The sequence below is a fragment of the Anomaloglossus baeobatrachus genome, chromosome 3 (genome assembly GCF_048569485.1).
Source record: "Anomaloglossus baeobatrachus isolate aAnoBae1 chromosome 3, aAnoBae1.hap1, whole genome shotgun sequence".
Classification (NCBI taxonomy): domain Eukaryota; kingdom Metazoa; phylum Chordata; class Amphibia; order Anura; family Aromobatidae; genus Anomaloglossus; species Anomaloglossus baeobatrachus.
In genome coordinates this window covers 144944564-144965599 of record NC_134355.1, presented here as the reverse complement: position 1 = coordinate 144965599, position 21036 = coordinate 144944564, and the positions used below count along the sequence as shown (strand labels likewise).

Genomic DNA, 21036 nt, shown 5'->3' with positions numbered 1-21036 from the left:
CAGTTATGGAATTATGGAATGTACCCACCTGAAAAAAACGTGCACCACCAATTGCAATAGAAAATGGATGTAAAACATTTGCCTTCTTCTCTGCACTGAACGTTCAAAAGGAGGTGGGACGATGAGGATTGAGAGGTTGTTACGCAGCTTCTATAGGCACTGAATGGCATAGAAGTAGGCATTCTTATGCAATTACTCTCCTACTATTTTACCTTTGGAAGTACTGCCTTAGTTCTGTTCATGAACTGGGACACTCAGGATGAACCGAGCTGCAGGATTCAATCGCCTTTGTAAGCTCTGCACAAAAATAGGAAGTTTTCTCTTTTTAGTGAAACTGTTAGCTGGGCAATGTCAAGAGAATACGTTAGGGTTACCTATATTTAGGCTTACTGTTGTCCTGCAGGCTGATATACCATAAGGGCTCATGCACACTGATTTTCACGAACGATTGCAATCCATGTTTTTCATGGATAGCACTTGTACCTATGATATTCTATGGGGCTGTGTGCATCTCCAGGTTTTTTTTTCCTTCAACCACTTAAAAAAACAAAACAGAAAAAATCAGATGGCACTTGCAAGACATCCAAGTGTCATCCGATTTTCATGGACTGACAGAATGGAGAAGGTGGAGAAACTTGTTTTTTTCTCTCTCCCCGTCCTAGAAAAACTGGTGCCACTTGGATCAAACACTTATCAAAGTATTGATAGAATAATTGGACCATTTTTCCAGGATGTGGACAAAGCGGTCGTGTGATTTTACCCTATTCGTAAGTGAATCAAGAATTGTTTTTACGTAGGCCACAGAAGTATAATGATTAAATACTGCCTGGAAACGTAATTGCTGTCTTTTGTTAGAAACATTTATATTCTATAGCATTGTGATGATGGGCAAAAGGTTTAAGGAAGTGGCCTGTGACTTTTTCCCACTTAATGACTGATCTACAATTTGCATGTTTCAGTTTGAAGCTGCCCAAAGACCATTGTAACTGTACAGGAAAGAAAAGGCGATGTTAATGAGCGTCACATAAAGGGTGTACATATTAAACGCTCGCTTTCAGTTGATGGTACACAGAGTCTAAGTTGCTGTATCCTCAAAAGAAAGAATAGGTTGGGACCATGAATTTTCATGAGTTGTGGCCAATTTTTCACCATTCAATTGACATGTGTCAGGATGTGGGAGGAGACGAGGCTTTGTGAGTCTGGTCCTGTCTTGGAAACAAATTTGGCCTTGCAATTGTGTTATTCTTTGTAATAAATTACTGTACAGCACATTGCTCAGCCAAAGGAGAGACCATCATTGTAATTACCTCCCAGTGAGACCACCGTATATTTATAGCCAAATCATTGCAAAGCGCCTTGTAATGTATGCAGCTTCTAATGCGAGTGTACAAACCCTGGGGAACCATGGCTTCTAATTCTTCACAGGTGTTTGTGTATCAGATATTCATCTACAATATATTTTGTCTGGAGAGACACAAAATATTATTGGTATGTACAGTATATTACAGATCAATTGCCAATGAAACACTAAATAGATCTGCCACCATAATGTTGTCCCTTTCCCATACTAATGCATATGGCGCTCCAGACAACAGTTGGAAGAACACTGTGCCGTATGCCAGAGAAATGTTCCCCTAAACGCAAAACATCCTCTATATAGCATCTGATGAAGCATTTCACATTTTTTTGTATATGCTGGTTTTATAAGAAATCAGAGGTATGTGGAAATTCAGTAAGATCTCTGCCCAATCACCATAAAACATACATGAGTGTATGAAACATTGTCTGATGGTTAGTGGTTGGGTGAAACCATTTATTGTCAAACTGTTTTTTCTCTTTTTAAGTCATAATGACAACCAAAAACGTCCAAATGACCCTGATCAAAAGTTCACATACCCTGGTGATTTTGGCCTGATAACATGTACAGAAGTTAACACAAATGGGTTTGAATGACTAATAAAGGTAACATCCTCACCTGTGACCTGTTTGCTGATAATTAGAGTTGAGCGAGTATCGAAATATTCATGTTCACGATACTCGTAACGAGTACTCTGTAATACTCGTGTATTCGTTCCAAATACAGAGTACAAGGCAAGTCAATGGGAAATGCAAGTAATTTTCTGCTGGAATCCTGCAGAAAATTACTTGCATTTAACAATCATCAGAATATTACTCGCATATCCCATATGCATCCCATATTGCATTATACTCGCTATTCAGAATAAATGTGTGTATTACACAGTACTTGTTACGAGTATCGTGAACACGAATATTTCAATAGTCGCTCAACTCTACTTGATCCAGACAGACTCTTGCATCTTATATCCAGCCACTGACATTTCTGGATTGTGAGTCATGGAGAAAGCAAAAGAATTGTCACCAGATCTACAGGAAAAGATAGTTGAACTGTATAATGCAGGAAAGGGATGCAAAAAGATATCCAAGGAATTGATAATGCCAGTCAGCAGTGTTCAAACTGTGATTAACAAATGGAAAATCAGGGTCTCTACAAACCAAACCACGATCAGGTAGACCAACAAAAACTTCAGCCACAACTGCTAGGAAAATTAATCATGATGCAAAGAAAAACCCACAAATAACATCAACTTTAATACAGGACTCAATGAAAATTAGCAGTGTGGCTGTTTCAAGATGCACAATAAGGAGGAACTTGAAGAAAAAATGGGCTGCATAGTTAAGTCGCCAGAAGAAACTGCAAAAATGACACAAAGTATCTCACCTACAATACACCAAACAGCACGGAGACAAGCCTCCAAACTTCTGGTACAAGGTAATTTTGAGTGACGAGACCAAAATCAAACTTTTTGGCCTCAACCATAAACGTTACATTTGGAGGCCTTTGACACAAGGCCTATGATGAAAGGAACACCATTCCTACAGTAAAGTACGGAGGTGGATTGCTGATGATGTGGGGATGTGTGAGCTACAAAGGCACAGGAAACTTGGTCAAAGTTGAAGGAAAGATGAATGCAGCACATTATCAGCCAATACTGGAGGCAAATTTGCACTCATCAGCTTGTAAGGTGCACATGGGACGTATTTGGACGTTCCAACGGGACAACGATCCAAAAAAAAGGCCAAGTCGACCTCTCATTGGCTACAGCAGAATAAAGTGAAGTTTCAGGAGTGGCCATCTCAGTCTCCTGACCTTAATATCATTGAGCCACTCAAGCGCTCAGTTCATGCAAGAAAGCCCAGGAATTTAAAGGAACTGGAGGCTTTTTGCCAAGAAAAATGGGCAGCTTTTAGCATCTGAGAAAATAAAGAGAAAATAAAAAGCCTCATCCACAATTACCACAAAAGACTTCAAACTGTCATTGATGTTAGTGGGGGCAATACATGGTATTAAAGGGAACCTGTCAGATAATTTATGTGTTCTAACCTAGTAGCAGTATCATGTGTGGCCTAGTAATCCCTTCCTACCCTTCCCTGTGTTGTAATATTGTGTAATGTGCATATATAAAAATGTTTTATTACTTATGTGTACTCTATGTAAAGGAGCAGGGGCTCTAGCCCCATGGGCGTCGCATCGCCCTGTGGGCATTTCCATGTTTTCCATGGGCGTGATACCATGGATTTACACAAGCGACGTCACCTTCAGCTCCTAGAGATCCCGTGTGTGCGCACTTACCATTCCCGCAGCCTTGTTATCCGGGTGCTTGCTTCTCGTCTTCAGACGTGCACTATCCATGCTCAAAAGCCTCCTGCGGTTCCGGTCATGCGCAGTGCGCGTGTAAAGACGCCCAACGCCCATGGGGCTAGAGCCCCTGCTCATTTACATAGGGTACACATAAGTAATGAAACATATTTTTATACATGCACATTACACAATATTACAAAACAGGGATGGGTAGGAAGGGGTTACTAGGCCACACATCACCCTGCTTCTAGGTTAGAACACATAAATTACCTGACAGGTTTCCTTTAACAACTGGGGTATGTGAACTTTTGATCAGGGTCATTTGGATGTTTTTGGCTATCGGTATAATTTTAAAAAAAAGAAAACACATTAGTTTGACAATAAATGGCTTCACCCAACCACTAACCATGAGAGGAAAATATATTTTGTATTATCATTGATATTCTCTGATAAAAGGCCAAGAAAGCAAAAAATCTGCCTGGGAATGTAAACTTTTAAGCACAACTGTATGTCTGTACAATCACTTTATGGCTTTAGCAGCCATTTTAATAAATGCAGTTTTTGGGCAGTATCTCAGGGGGAGTTTAGTGTTTTGTTTTTTTTTCTTGCTTGAATACCAAATGTGCATGAAGGACTATAGAGCTATCAATTAAACGGGATATAAAAGTAAGCTATGTGGGAGCAGTAATGGTAGGAGCTACATCATTACTCAGATTGGTTCACCCGCGCTCCCATGTCCCCTCCTCATTCAAGCACGTATGTGCTGTCTTTCTTCATGGAGATCAATGGTAACATCATCTCTTGCCGAACAACTTATTTGACTATTTTCAGCTGCCCACTTACATCTGTGGGAAAACTCAAGCAAATAGATAGGCGACGGGCATGCAAAAAATAAAAACAAAAATAAGGTGCATATATAAGTAATGGCCATAATAAAGTCAAAGTATGAATAGTGGGGTGCTCAGCCCCTTAGCCCTGAACGCGTTGTATTTTTGAGAAACTCTAGTATAGAAGATTCTCGTTCAATAATCTGTCTAAGTTTGTTTGGACTTCAATGCACAAACATATTTTTGGAATCAGTGGAAAGAGACAGAATGTGTATGTTCTACTAAGAGCTGGTCTTAGAGCCCTTAGTTCTTATTAATTAACTTTTCTAACCTGTTGGATTTATTGCTTCTAAGAGTAAAAGATTAGTTGTCGTCAGACAGCCCTTTAATTCCTTTTCCAGTTTTAAAAAAATCAGCTTAGAAAGCCAATTAAGAATGGTTGCTAGCGAAAGACAACCACTTTTAAGTGGAGTTAGGCTTTTTTAATGAAGATTTCCAGTTGGACTTATTATATTAGGACCTAAGCAGCGCTGATGGATTGAATGCCTTTTTCCATTTTTATTATCAGAGCCCATTACTGAATGGCATCTTGGTACTTTTAAACTGATGTCACTTTCTAGTTTTCTTCATTGAACATTTTTTTCTTTTTTTTTGTGAGCCTAATATGATGTCCTGCTAGTAGATGACTCTCTCTCTCATGGGAATTTCTGTAGTAAGAAGCTGTTGATAGCCGAGGAAGGGCAGTGGATATCCCGAGCAGAAAACACCCACAGAACAGGAACACAAGTGTTGCCAACATTTCCCTACCCACAGATGAATCTGATAAAAGCCAATAAATTACATTCCTGATTCTTTCAGTTGGAAAACTGCAGAACCTTTTCCATGTATTAGATCTTAACCATTTAATCACCATTTTGTTTTATACCTGAATAATCAGATGCCATTACCAGACCCGTATTTTCAGTTGCAGATCCCATTCCAAAAACAGATCTAATGATAAGATCTAGCAGCCTCATAGGCTCCATGTTTCTAATAGCTCAGGTTATCAAATGCGCAATCATGCACAAGTTTGCAGCTGAACTACAGATATCGACCATAGGCAGACTAAGAAGGCAGCTAAGGCTGCTTTCACACTACGTTTTTTTAACATGCGTCATGAACATTTTTTAACGCAAAAACGGATCCAGTGCAAATGCGTTTTCATATCAATGCATTTGCAATGGACTCGCGTCAACATGCGTTCACCTGCATTTGCGTGCGTTATAGTAGTGATCCAGCGACTTGCAGTTTTTTAACTTTTTTCAAAAATGCTACTACGTTTTTGAGCTGCGTCCAAATACTGCAAATTGCTGGATCCTGACTATACTGCACGCAAACGTATGTGAACGCTGGCATGCTGATAGACAGGATCCTGCTTGCTCTACTGAGCATGCCCAGAAGCCAGCCTCACGTGATCAGTCTCTCCCTTTCCCTCTCTTCCCCTCCCTCTCTCCCCCGCCTGAGAGCGGAGGACGCTCGTAACCAAGGTAAATATAGGGTACCTGCGGGCTTAGTTACCCGATGTTTACCTTGGTTACGTGTGCAGGGAGCAGGCAACCCTGCTCCTAGCAGCTGCAAATGCTCGTAACCAAGGTAAATATCGGGTATCCAAGCAAGTTACCCGATGTTTACCTTGGTTATGAGCCTCCGCAGCTGTCAGATGTCGGCTCCCAGTCTTTCACGTTCAGTTCCCCTCACTCTCGATCACATGACTCCAATGCCCGCCCATAAACTTAAAGTGACAGGATACTGCAAAATAACACATGAGTTTGCATGCGTTTTTCTTTGCAAAAACAGGATCCGCTTTTGCAGCAAAAAAACGTTCATGACGCATGCTAAAAAAAGTAGTGTGAAAGCAGCCTACAACTATCATCGCGCTGTGTAATAATTAGTGCACCCTTTGGAGGACACCCTGTTCTCAGCTTATAGTGTTAATGATGGTATAAATCATTTCTTAAGTTTTTTTGTCTTATTTCTTGGCTGAGGTATCATTTAGTATGTTCAAAATTCTGAACAATATCAAAGCTGAAACTGTTTATTTTCATTTTTCTTTCTTTTGCAGTGTAATTTCTGTTTTATCATTCTATCATTCTCTATTTAGTCAGTGTTATATATATATAATGTATCTTCTTTTATTTCAGTGTTTGCTTTCTCAACCCAAATTTTGGGCCATCCAGACATCTGCATTAATACTGAGGACTAAATTAGAGAAGGGAAGTTCTAGACGCGTGGAGCGTGCGATGATGCAAACGCAGGTAAGAACGGTCCTATTTTACTGTTATCGAATGTATTATCCAGAGATGGTGGCTATTAAACTTCCAATTACATAATGATGCCTGGCTATAGGGTATCACCAGTACTTTTGCTTTCTTTCCTTTAAACTGTTTTTTTAAAGGTCCTTTTCTATGAAATTGTTGATATTTTACTGCAGTTTGTGTACAAAACAAACTGTGCTTTATTCACCCACCCCAGGTCTAATGGAGAGTTTCTGACGCTGTTGGATGTTGTGTAACACTGGCATCCCCACATGGTTCCTCTCCCTCCTCCTGACAGGAACGCCGTTATACTCACCACTGCAGCCGCCCTGCATACCTCCACGTGTGCCAGCTTCTGCCACGGTCCCCAGCTCCCAGGGTCTGAACATGTCGCCCAAGTCTCCTGGCAACCTGCCCAGGGCACATTCTGTCCACGTCTTAAAGGGGTTAGTACGTGCACTCTGCAAGTGTCCTCAGCCTATGGCTGAGAAGCACAGGGTACTTAAGACCCGCTGCCTGAACAACTTCAGTTTAGTGTGTCTTTCACCAGCTAATTTGTTGATAAATCCCTGTGACCTTGTATCCTGCCTGCCTGAAGGAAAAAGTGTCCTGCCTACCTGAACCCAAACCTGTCCATACCTATAACCCGATCCTGTCCATGTATCTGAACCCCCGTAGTCCGGTCTGTACCCAAGTCCATCCTGTCTGAACCAGTTGTCCTGTCTTAGCCAGTATCCAGTCCTGCCTGTTATCCTAAGCTCTGTACCTGCATTCCTGACCCCGGAGTTTAGCTGCTGCAGTCCGGGGACTACTCTGGAGTGGCACCTGGTGTCTACCAGCATCAAAGTCTAGCCTCACCATCAGAGGCTCTGGTAAATACCCAGTAGGCACTTAGTCACGCTCCTCCAGGGTTAGCCCAGTCAATGGCACAGTGGGTCCACACATTGTCTGCTATTGCCTGTACAGTCATGGCCAAAAGTTTTGAGAATGACACCAAAATTATATTTTCACATGATCTGTTGCCCTCTGGTTTTTAATTGTGTTTGTCTGATGTTTATATCACACACAGAAATATAATTGCAATCATATTAGGAGTACCAAAAGGTTATATTGACAGTTAGAATGAGTTAATGCAGCAAGTCAATATTTGCAGTGTTGACACTTCTTCTTCAGGACCTCTGCAATTCTCCCTGGCATGCTCTCAATCAACTTCTGGATCAAATCCTGACTGATAGCTGTCCATTCTTGCATAAGCAATGCTTGCATTTTGCCAGAATTTGTTGGTTTTTGTTTATCCACCTGTCTCTTGATGATTGCCCACAAGTTCTCAATGGGATTAAGATCTGGGGAGTTTCCAGGCCATGGACCCAAAATCTCTATGTTTTGTTCCATGAGCCATTTAGTGATCACCTTTGCTTTATGGCAAGGTGCTCCATCATGCTGGAAAAGGCATTGTTGGGCGCAAAACTGCTCTTGGACAGTTGGGAGAAGTTGCTCTTGGAGGACATTCTGGTATCATTCTTTATTCATGGCCGTGTTTTTAGGCAAGACTGTGAGTGAGCCGATTCCCTTGGCTGAGAAGCAACCCCACACATGAATCGTTTCAGGATGCTTAACAGTTGGCATGAGACAAGACTGGTGGTAGCGCTCACCTCTTCTTCTCCTAATAAGCTGTTTTCCAGATGTCCCAAACAATCGAAAAGGGGATTCATCTGAGAAAATGACTTTACCCCAGTCCTCAGCAGTCCACTCGCTGTACCTTTTGCAGAATATCAGTCGGTCCCTGATGTTTTTTCTAGAGAGAAGTGGCTTCTTTGCTGCCCTCCTTGAAACCAGGCCTTGCTCAAGCAGTCTCCACCTCACAGTGCATGCAGAAGCACTCACACCAGCCTGCTGCCATTGCTGAGCTAGCTCGGCACTGCTGGAAGTCCGATCCCGCAGCTGAAACAGTTTTAAGATATGGTCCTGGCATTTGCTGGTCCTTCTTGGGTGCCCTGGAGCCTTTTTGGCAACAATGGAAGCTCTCTCCTTGAAGTTCTTGATGATGCGATAGATTGTTGACTGAGGTGCAATCTTTGTAGCTGCGATACTCTTCCCTGTTGGGCCATTTTTGTGCAGAGCAATGATGGCTGCACGTGTTTCTTTAGAGATAACCATGGTTAACTGAAGAGAAACAATGATACTATGCACCAGCCTCCTTTTAAAGTGTCCAGTGGTGTCATTCTTACTTAATCATGACTGATTGATCACCAGCCCTGTCCTCATCAACACCCACACCTGTGTTAATGGAACAATCACTAAAACAATGTTAGCTGCTCCTTTTAAGGCAGGAATGCAATGATATTGAAATGTGTTTTGGGGGTTAAAGTTCATTTTCTTAGCCAATATTGACTTTGCAAGTAATTGCTGTTAAGCTGATCACTCTTTATGACATTCTGCAGTATATGCAAATTGCCATTAGAAAGACTTTGTAAAAATTAATATTTGTAGCATTCTCAAAACTTTTGGCCATGACTGTAGTGCTGACATCGCTATGAGAGCACTACAGCCAATAATGAGAGTTCAGTAGCTGATGATTTGCTGCAGCGCTGTCAGTGTGACGCTAGTGCTGCAGACACTAATAATCACTGAGAAAAGCTGTGGAGACTTGATGATGGACCGAGGTATTGTAAGTAAAGTCAGTTTATTTGTTTCGCTTTTTTTATTGTATCTGAGGGGACAGGAGTTTTCTGAAACTGAAAAACCCTTTTAAACATATTTAATAGATATTTAATTTTTATTTAATTTTATTGTCTGCTGCTTGTTGCTTCAGTTAACAGCCATCAATGCAGTCGTGGTCATTCTTTTAGTCAAGAAGCACAGCGCTGGAAAGCTCTTTGTTATAGAGCTTGCAAGCACTGCTCTAAAGTTGACCAAATTTCTTTATCTGGCCAAGTTCAGTGCCACTGTGCTCCTGTGATGCCATGAAGACAAAGCTGTCTGTGCTTAAAGAATCAGAGCAGTCACAGCTGGTGATGTAGGGGCGCACCACATTCATGAAGAACGATTATGAAAATAACCCTTTATTGTCTGTCAGTTTTGAAGGTACTAGCTAACAATCTATTGATTCTGGAGCCTCCTGATTCTTCCCAAACGTCAGATGTTAGGTTACAGATTTCAGACTGTAAGACTAGAACATATCCATTCTTTTTAAGAATGGTAATTCTACCTCCAGAGGGGTGTAGCAGTGGGTTACTTCCCTTTATCCATGCAGAATACATACCTGCTGGAGTGCATGTACATTGGGGACTCAAAAGAGATGGCCGTCGGCTGACTGTTTGCAGAATCTATTAATTGTGTAGGATCGGTCTCTAAATGGATTATCAAATACTGGCTGACAGCGACTAATGACAGCCATTATAGAGCCTATAGGGATTGTTAACAAGATTTTCACAGAGTTTAAATGCCATGTAGATCATTGTGTAGCTTCATTTCTTCTACTATTCTGTATGTGATCATTGACGGATGTCATTATAGTTATTGAATTCTCTTTATGAACCAAAGCGCTCAGGATAAGCAGAGCTGTAGATCTAGCCAGGAGACAACATTGACGTGACCTGCGGGAGGACAGATACAATCGGAATTTACAGGGTATTAGGAATTTTTTTAAATGAAAACATGCGATTATCATCAATAAGCAGTGGTGCGCAGCAGATCCCCGCGGAGTGCGGCCTCCTGTCCACTATGCCCCTTTCCTTGCATTGAATTACTTCTTGCACCACATATTTAACTTGCAGGTATTGATTTTGGATTGTAGTTCTGCATTGTTTAGCTGACGTCCATCTTACTCCGGCATACACCCTGTTTTTAATTTTCTGTAAGTATTTTGTTTTGTCTGGACATATCATTCCTGGCAAGCGAGCTGGGGTCTGTATAATAATATAATGCCTATTCATTGCTCTGTTATTTAGATCATATATTAGAAGGACTTGGCTCGGGTTCAATGCGCTTTGAAAGCATTACATTGTTCCTAGATTTGTTTTCAAGTCTTTTTTTTTGTCCGCTCAGTGCCAGCGTCTATGCATTACTGCTCGCTGTCTCTACATGTACCAGTCAGACGCTCTTTGTCTTACTTACAGTGGAGACAAATGACTCCTCCCTGTAATTATTGAATGTAATCTTATTATTTTCAGAAATGTGACAGGCGGAATTTCTGAGGCATTGTCATTACATGTGTGGTACAGAGAAGACATTTTTTGGCTCAGTTAGCTAATGCTGACAGTATAGATGAATGTGAATGGAGGTTATTTCTCTTGGCGGCGCTGTCTCCTGTACCGGTACACTTTAAAGGGAACTTGTCAGGTGCGATATGCACCCAGAACCACGAGCAGTTCTGAGAGCATATTGCTAATCCCTGCCTATCCGTCCTAAGATAATAAATAAATTCACTGCACTCATAGATTGTGATGCCAAAAGTTTTTCAAATTTATTGAGGCGACTGTGAAGTCATTCCGACGTTTCGACCCCACCTGGGTCTTCGTCAAGAGTCGCTTCAAGATGGGTGCCTGGGATTTGGAAATTTGAGTGGATAAATAGCATTTGGTAGAGAATACCTTGAGGATAAAGGTCCTGGGTTTAGCCAGCGCAGCAGCGTTGTGTCTGGTGATATAGTGTATCCTGTGAGGATACACCATATCACCAGCCACAGCGCTGCTGCGCTGGCTAAACCCAGGACCTTTATCAAATTTCCATATCCCAGGCACCCATCTTGAAGCGACTCTTGACTAAGACCCAGGCGGGGTCGAAACATCGGAATGACTTCACAGTTGCCTCAATAAATTTGAAAAACTTTTTGCTTCACAATCTATGAGTGCAGTGAATTTATTTATTTATCTTGGCTTGAACCCATTTTTCACTTGCACCACCACCCACTTGTCTGAGTGCAGACCAATTTTTTTGATCTATCCGTCCTTCTATACACTAGCATAGATAAAGACATCATTAGAAAAAATATTTCTAAAGATCCCATATGAGATGCTAATGAGCAAGGGGACTAGTCGTGAGGGCGTTACTTCCCCTGGCTAGTCAGCCCCCTTAGTGTGTTAGTACGCCCATACTAATGAATGCGCAGCGTCAGAGGATGGTCGCGCTCACCTCCAAGTTCTGAATGTCGGCTCAGTGCGCATGATTCTGGACTTTCGGTCATACGCACTACATGGGTTTGAAGCCAGGACTCATACACCCGGTGGTCATGCGCACTATGAAGCCAGGTGTACAAATCATGGCTTAAAACCCATGTAGTGCGCATAACTAAAAATCCGGGATCATGCCACTGAGCCAAAATCCAGGACTTGGACACGATAGCAGCAGAGAGGTGAGCACAACCATCCTCTGATGCTGCGCATTCATTAGCATGTTAGCACGCCCACAGGGGCGTACTAACATGCTAATGGGGCGGACTTGCCAGGAGAAGTAATGCCCTCACGACTAGTCGCTGGCCTCATTAGCATATTATAGAAGATCTTTAGAAATTCTTTTTTTAAGGATCTCTTTATCTATGCTACTAGATACAGGGACAGTTAGGCAGGGATTAGCAATATGCACCAGTACTGCTCGTGGTTCTGGGTGTATATTGCACCTGACAGGTTCGATCCCCAGTCTACAAAAAATTCTGTCCAATATTAGTAACTGGTGGCATGGTAAGGCTATGTTCACAGGTTTTTCTGATATTTTAGCGAAATGTAAAGGGTAAAATCAAAGCTAAATTTGCATCAAAGTCCTAATATGCCTGAAAGTGGTTTTAGATTCTGTTTGCACCAGTTTTGCATGTTAATCATATACCCATGTGTGCTTTAACCTTCTAGCAAGAAAAAAACAGGCACAGTAATATTAAAACATACTTGTCTTTTCTTACCCTGACCAAGATAGACGTGAGATATTTTTCAGAGCGGTTGATTAGCTTAGGAGATAAAAGGGAGGGGGGGAAGTGGTTCATAAGTGGAAAAACAATCAGCTGATTCTGATATGATATATTACAAAATTTCTTGTATTTGCTTGTACTTGCAATACATGCAAAGTTGGTTGAAATGACATTTACAATTTAAAGAAAACCTGTCAGCTGCCTTGGCTGCCCTAAACCGCCACCATGTCAATGTTGCAGCTTTTTTCCATATGCTAACAAGCTGATATTTTGTGTTTAGGATAGATCAGTATACAATAGGATAAAGAGTTGTACACAAGTCACAATGTATATGGGAATACTAGACTGAAAAATACAATGAACTATCTGAAAAAGTGAAAAAAACATGAAAAATGGAATATGCATAACTGCTATGAATAATAGGAATATAAGAGATGTTTAGCCATTGTATTGATCAATGCAAAAGAGCCCCAAAACCAATGCCAAGGTAATCTCTATTTTTGGGGTCCCCAACCTATGTGTAACCTCACCTGCAGTTAAAAAAAACTCTGTATGGGAAGCAAAGAACTTCAATTGTATTTTTCAGTCTAGTATTCCCATAGCAGTTTTGCTTTTCATCATTCCCATTTACATTGTGACTTGTATGAAACTCTTTATCCTATTGTATAGTTATGTTTTTTGAGTCTTGCACCATGTTCACACCATTGGTGTTCCAGACATAACATTCTTTAGTTAGGATAGATCAGTAACTGTAAAATCAACTGTTAACTTGCGCTTCTGCTATGTAAATCTGTAGGGAACTAAAAGCATTAGTCACATCTCTCACATGGTGTACAATTATAACTACACATAGAAGCTTCCCATTGCCTGGCATTTTGCGAAAAGTTACTCTTCAGCTTTTACACGTCACCTTTGATTTCCATTAACTATTCAGCAAATTGCTTTTTATGAACTGGCGCTTCTAGTTATGTGTTACTACAGAACTACAGAGTTAGGCAAATCCTATTTGTAGCGCCGGCATCTCTGCTGTGCTCTGCTTCTCCCCAGTAGGGACGCCAACTCACTCATCACCAGGGCTGGACTGCACAGTCCTGCCTCGCCTTCCCACTGTCCTCCATGTGTGAGTTTCTTTCCTCCTGCTCCCAGGGCCTGTGTATACCACACAGGTCCTCCGGGAGTGCACTTAGGGTGCACACTCTCACTCCCCTAATGTGCCAGCGCCCCTATTCCCGGAATTGTTCCTCTGCCTATGGCTTTGGGGCACTAGGTACTTAAAGGCACCCTCAGGGGAGGCACCTAAGCAACATGGTCAGTTAGTGCATGTCTGTCTAACTAACTAGTTGTCAGGTCCCTTTGCCTATTGTCCGTTACCTGTACCTTTGTCCTCTTACTCAAACCTGTCCCGACTGAACCCTATGTACTCGCCTGCTCCTTCTGTCCTCTCTGCCTCAGGCAACAATCAGAGGAAAAGTATAATAGAAACACAAGCTCCACTTTTGCATTTTTTACCTACCCAGGGTTTTGGCTTACAAATATTGATGTCAAATATTGACCAATTTCTTAATGTGGCTTAAAAGAAGGGTACCGACAATTATGTCCATATTTATAGTCTATAAGTTAGGCAACTCTTTTCATATACACGCGAAACAAAGTTTGTTCAGATTTTCCATGAATTTCTTATGCGGATCCTATAGTAATTACTGCAGTTTGTCAAAAGTCCCTAATCGTGTACTATTATTAAAAGCTTTAGATCTGATTGGCTCGGTGGTAAAATAATTTTAAGATCTATCATCAGCCATTTTTTTTTATTAATAGATTCCAGGTAATGCAAGAGATATATCTATTACAGTGGAACCTCGCTTAACGAGTAACCCACTTAACGAGAATTTCGCTTAACATGCAAAGCTTTCTGTAAATTTGTAACTCGGTTGACGAGAAAGCTTTGCTGTACGAGCAAAATACTCACCGCACACACTTCCGGTTCCGTACATCCACCGCGCTCTAACCCGCTCCTACAGTCCACACAAACACACACAAGCACGCACAAACAAACACGCACGCACACACATACAGTTAATACTTGTGTTTGTATATGTGTTTGTGTATGTGTGGAATAGCACAACAGGGGACTAGGATGGGACATTTAACAAGTTGTGGAACGAATTGTCTGCATTGCAATGATTTCCTATGGGAAATCTTGCTTTGCTAGACCAGTAACTTGGTTAACAAGCACAGTCCCAGAACGGATTGTTCTCGTTAACCAAGGTTCCACTGTATATACTAAAAACTAACTATAACTTGTGTGGAAAAAAAGCAAAAAAATAAGTGCTACATTTTGCCGACTTTTCTATACAGCCTGTCTCCCCTGTATAACGTGCAAACTGCTAGATAAATGTTTTCTCAATACTGTTGAAGATTCTGCGTAGTGCATGTTTTCTGTTCTGTTAGGGTCATTTCTCCTAAGAGCTGCTATTGTAATTTTATTTAAGGCTTTTTTTTTAGCCTTGCCTTCAATTTTATTCTGACTTTTTCTTTTTTCTTCTTTCAACCTTTCAATCTTTCAATAATATAATGGTTTGAACTTCAAGAACACTTATTGGTTAGACTTTAATATATACAAAAATGTTGTCGATGGAGAAATCATGGTCAGGAAAAATACACTAAATTTGCCTTTTCTGTCAGAAACACCCATGTATTACAGCATTGGACCTTTTTTGGCCTTCAGAACTAGTCATGAGCAAGCATGCTTGCCACTGCTCGTTACTTGATTGAGCATCGGAGTTTTCTACAATGACTTGAGTATCGAGTATAATGGAAGTCAATGGGAAACTCGAGCATTTTCAAACTCCGAGGCTCAATCGAGTAACAAACTGCGGTGAGCATGTTCATGTTCGCTCATCACAAATCAGAACTCAAGCTATTCCTCGTGGCATAGATTCCATTAGGTGTTGATGTGATTGTCTAGGAATATTGTCCCATGCGGACTGAATAGTTCGAACTGTTGCCATATATTAGATGGATGTAATGACTTGCTTTGAACAGCCTTTTCCTCCTTGACCCATTTAACCTCTATAGGACTTATCTTTGGGGACTGTGATGGAATGAGAAGCAAAGAAAACTTGTCATGTTTGTGGAGGAAATTCATAACTGTACAACTTTCATTTTATGGTGCATTGTCATGCTAAGAGCGTCATTCTGCCACTGGGCACACAGCGATCATGAAGGGATTAACTTGGTTGTCACAATGCTTAAATATGCCCTACTGTAAAAATGAGTATTCTCATATATCAGAGGATCCAGGTGTGCCAATAAAAAATAATTTTCCCCATTTCTCCACCTCCACCAACCTAAAACTGGATTTATCTTATTTTTTATTTTACTCACTTATATATTGCTATTAATTCCACAGCGCTTTACAGCTGTAGTAACCACTGTCTCCATTGGGGCTCACAATCTAAATTCCCTATCGTTATGTCTTTGGCGTGTGAGAGGAAACCGGACAACCTGGAGGAAACCCACAGAAACACGAGGAGAACATACAAACTCCTTGCAGATGTTCTCCTTGGTGGGATTTGAACCCAGAACCTCAGCGCTGTTTTCTCAAACTTAGTAATCCACTTTTTCTATTGCCCACTGGAGTCTTGCCTTTCTGTGTCACTTAGACAGCAATGACTTTCAAACCGGTCATCTGCCTTTATAGCACATCCGTACTAATGAATGACGGGTTGGAAGACTAGATGGAAGACAAGCATTGCATTGTGTGACTGTGCACCACTCATTCATCAGAATGGTTCTTGACATCCTCCTCTAACCCCTTTCATCAATGAGTTTGTCTACAAAGGATCTTCTTTTTCCTCAACTGCACAACACACAAGAAAATCCCACAAGAATGGCAGTGAAACTGTTCATTGGCAAATTTGATCTATTGATTTTATGCTGCTCCCCAAGATCCATACAGTGAACTCCAGTCGTGTAAAAGGCAGGTGTGTCTAATAAAGTGGTAAATCAGTGTGTGCGCCCTAGTCCAGTGTATCTGCCAGCCACATCTGGCATGTCCTTATGGCTGGGATCTGTTTCATACCACTAATGCTAAGTCCAAATACACACAAGTGAAGATGTACATCACACAATATTCAGCATTTCTCCATCCATAAATTGATGCCATACAATCCACATGGATTTTTCCTGACTTTCTGAAAGACTTAGTAGGAAGTACTTTACCTCTACACATTTCTTGCTATGGATAGTTTGAAGCATTTCAGAGACATTTCGTGGTGAAACCATAAGGTTTCTAATTATTGTGTAGAAGTTAGAATAACTCTTTGCACCCTGCCAGGGAATGGTTTTGTTTTGTTTTCATTCTGGATCCAGTCTTTATCCTAATCTGAAGTAAAAAGAAGTTAAATTACATCCAGGTAATCTGAGGACGTGAATTCACTAGCGAAGTTATAAAATGCTTAGGAATGTAGCAGAAATACAAATACCATGAAATATCTTGGCTGGCTATCTATAATTAAGAATAGCTTTAGGAATTGTCAGTAAAATCTGCTAGGTCTGTATGCCAATGTAACTACTGGTCAAGTAACTTAGTACAAGACGAGTCCACAAATGTCTTTAAGTGTAATGTAGTGTAATTATTCTAAATGTAAAATATACATAGTATCTGTACAGGATTAGACAATTATGGTGGTTTGTTGCTTTGTTCTTCCTCAAAAATAGTCCTAAACCACCTGCCCATCTGGTTGCATTATATGTACATGTTGTGAGGTCATTGAAGCATATTTACTACTTGCCGTGAATTATTTTTATTGAATTGACTATGATATGATCTTCACTTCTTGGCTAAGGTGGGCAGCACAGTGGCTCAGTGGTTAGCACTTGAGTCTTGCAGGGCTGGGGTCCTGGGTTCAAATTCATATTTCCTCATATCTAAACTCTTTAGTCTTACCCTTATAAAGATAGATTTATACTGTGTGGCTACTTGTTCCTTCACTTAGCTATTGGTGTTGATCTTGAGTATTTCTGCCTACATACCTGCAGCAATCAACTGATTGGGATCTCCTTTAGGAAAAGGTTTGTTCAATTCTGCTAAACATAGAAAATGTACAAAAAAAACCCTTCTTTTCTTTGATACTATTTTGGTTGATACACGTGAACCTGAAGAAGATATAAAATTACCTTTTATGTCAGTTTGGTCTCTCTTTTCCTTTTAATTTTCCTATGTAAAACTGTAAGTAACGTTTCCACAATTGAGCTTTTGGTTGAGTTTTTAGCACTGCTAATTTTTGCTGTGTCAAAAAACGCAGCGTCTTATAGTTCCATCGAAGTAGATGGGATTGATAGAAATCTCGTGCCCACTGTGCTTTTATTACCGTGTTTTTCCAAAAATAACACCTCCCCCAAAAATAAGCCCTAGCAGGGATTTTCAGCATTTTCGGAGCAAGGCTTAAATATAAGTCCTCCCCTGAAAATAAGTCCTAGTCGTGGTTCAGTAATGAAGTGTCCATGCAGCTAAAAAAGATACAGATACTGCAGACACTTCATTATAGAAAGCGGCACCCCGTAATCACTCACCCGACGCTGAGCGGCAGGACCTGCAGTGATCGCACACCCGCACACATCAGCTCTCACACACACAATCAGATCTCACACAAACATCCGATCTCACACACAAACATCCGATCACACACACACACACTAGGTCTCACGCACAAACATCGGATCGCACACATAATCAGATCGCATACACACTCACCTCATCCAGCGACACCGATCTCTTCTCGCCGGCAGAATCCTGAGAGGCAGTTCGGTGGAGCGCAACGACCTGCAGAACAGGACCTGCGGCCGGACACATGACTTGCCCTCATCATTCCCTGCAGCCGGAAGCGCTGGATGTGATGGGATGTGTGCGTGTGTGTGCCATCGGCTGTGTGTGTGTGTGTGTGTGTGTGTGTGATCAGCTATGTGTGTTTGCGATCTGTATGTGTCTGCGATCGGCTGTGTGTGTCTGCGATCTGCTGTGTCTGCGATCTGCTGTATGTGTCTGCGATCAGCTGTGTGTGTCTGCGATCGGCTGTGTGTGTGTGATTTGCTATGTGTGTGATTTGCTGTGTGTGTCTGGGATTTGCTGTGTGTGTGATTTTGTGTGTGTGATTTGCTGTGTGTGTCTGGGATCTGCTGTGTGTGTGATTTGCTGTGTGTGTGATTTGCTGTGTGTGTCTGGGATCTGTTGTGTGTGTGATTTGCTGTGTGTGTGATTTGCTGTGTGTGTCTGGGATCTGCTATGTGTGTGATTTGCTATGTGTGTGATATGCTGTGTGTGTGATTTGCTGTGTGTGTCTGGGATCTGCTGTGTGTGTGATTTGCTGTGTGTGTCTGCGATTGGGCTGTGTGTGTCAGCCAGCAGCAGGGAAGAACGGCGTGCAGCAACCACCGGAGATCACAGGGAGGACCTGGGAACCATGCAGACGTCCGGGTCTGGTGAGTATGAGTCTCCTGGGAAGTGGTGGGGTCTGCTTTTTTGGGGGTAAACTTACCCCCCAACCGTGTTTCTCCAAGAATAAGACCTCCTCCAAAAATAAGCCCTAGTGTTTTTTTGGGAGGCAAAAAAATATAAGACAGTGTCTTATTTTTGGAAAAACACAGTATACACCAAAGACGAAACTGATCAACAGAATTTATAAAAGTTATTTTTAGCGATATGTAGAAAATGCTGCTTATTTGACTTAACTAGAAGGTGGCCCGATTCTAACGCATCGGGCATTCTAGAATTTACGTATTGTGTAGTTAATGTATGATTTTTGTTATATATATATATAGATGTTGTTGTGTGTAATTGCCAAGTGTTTGTGTAGGGCGCTGTAAATGTTCTGGGTGTTTGGGTGGGGGGGGTGAAAGTGGTGGTGTTTGTGTGTTGCGTTGTTTGTTGCATTGTTTGTGGAGCGCTGTGTGTCTGTAGCGATGTGTGTGTGTGTGGTTCTGTGTGGGTGTGTGTGTGGGGTGCGTGTGTGTGTTTTGGGGGGAGGTATGTTTTGTGCAATGTGTGTGTGGCGCGTTATGTGCCTATATTTGTGTGTGCCATGGTGTTTGTGTGTTGTGTGTGTGCAGCATTGTCTGTGTGTGTGGGTGTCTGTGTAGGCCGGTGTTTGTGGTTCCCAGTGTGTGTGTGGTGTGTTGTGCGGTGTGCGTGTGGCGGTGTGTGTGTCTGTTTTGGGGGGAGGTGTGCACCCCCCATCTTGCTCCTTCCCCCATGCTGCGCATCCCCCATCGTGCTCCATCCCCCATGCTGCGCACCCCCCATCGTGCTCCATCCCCCATGCTGCGCACCCCCCATCGTGTTTCAGCCCCCCATTCTGGGCACCCCCCATTGTGCTCTATCCCCCATGCTGCGCACCCCCCATCGTGTTTCATCCCCCCATTCTGGGCACCCCCCATCGTGCTCCATCCCCCATGTTTCACCCCCCCATCGTGGTCCACCCCCTATGCTGCACCCTCCATCGTGCACCATCCCCCATTCTGCACTCCCCATCGTGCTCCATTCCCCATGCTGCGCACCCCTCAGAGAGAAGTATAATAGGAGGATTATAATAGGAGAAGTATAATGGGAGGAGTAGTCCTGGGGAAAGAGGAGTATAATGGGAGGAGTTGTCCTGGGTTGGAGGTGTATAGGTGCCCAACGTGTGCGGGGGGCGTGGCCGAGCGGGCATAGTGTGAGGGGGCGTGGCCGAGCGGGCATAGTGTGAGGGGGCATGGCCTAGCGGGCATAGTGTGAGGGGGCGTGGCCGAGCGTGCATAGTGTGAGGGGGCATGGCCGAGCGGGCATAGTGTGAGGGGGCGTGGCCTAGCGGGCATAGTGTGAGGAGGCGTGGCCTAGGGGTGCATCGTGTGCGGGGGCGTGGCCTAGCAGACATCAAGTGTGGGGGCATAACCTAGCTGGCATCGCGTGCGGGGGCGTGGCCTAGCGGACATCGTGTGTGGTGGGCGTGGCCTAGTGGGCATCACGTGCCGGGGCGTGGCCTAGCGGGCATCGTGTGTGGGGGGCAGGCCTAGTGGGCATCGTGCGCGGGGGCGTGGCATAGCGGGCATCGCGTGCTGGGGGGTGTGGCCTGGCCAAATGGTTAATCCATGCGGGGGCGGGGCCAGGCCGAGCCGAGCTGCCACTCCGTGTGGAGGGGCGTGGCCAGGCCGAGCCCAGCGGCCAATCCGACGGTTGTCACTGTAAGGACACTGTCACGGTGACACAATTTTGGAGCAAGACAGACAGACAGACAGAATAAGGCAATTATATATATAGATTATTTATTTCTAGGTTTAGTGCTGGCATGTCCAATGTCAGGTGTAGGTGTATAGAGCAAG

General features: G+C 42.7%; 1 protein-coding gene across 1 annotated transcript in view; it reads left to right on the top strand.

Moving 5' to 3' along the window:
* The window catches only part of TTC27 (tetratricopeptide repeat domain 27), a 557582-nt gene that overhangs the window by 355214 nt on the left and 181332 nt on the right, over positions 1–21036 (top strand). Inside the window, exon 11 of the mRNA XM_075338149.1 lies at positions 6669–6782. Coding sequence (XP_075194264.1) covers positions 6669–6782 — 114 coding nt within the window. The remainder of the gene's footprint in view (positions 1–6668; positions 6783–21036) is intronic.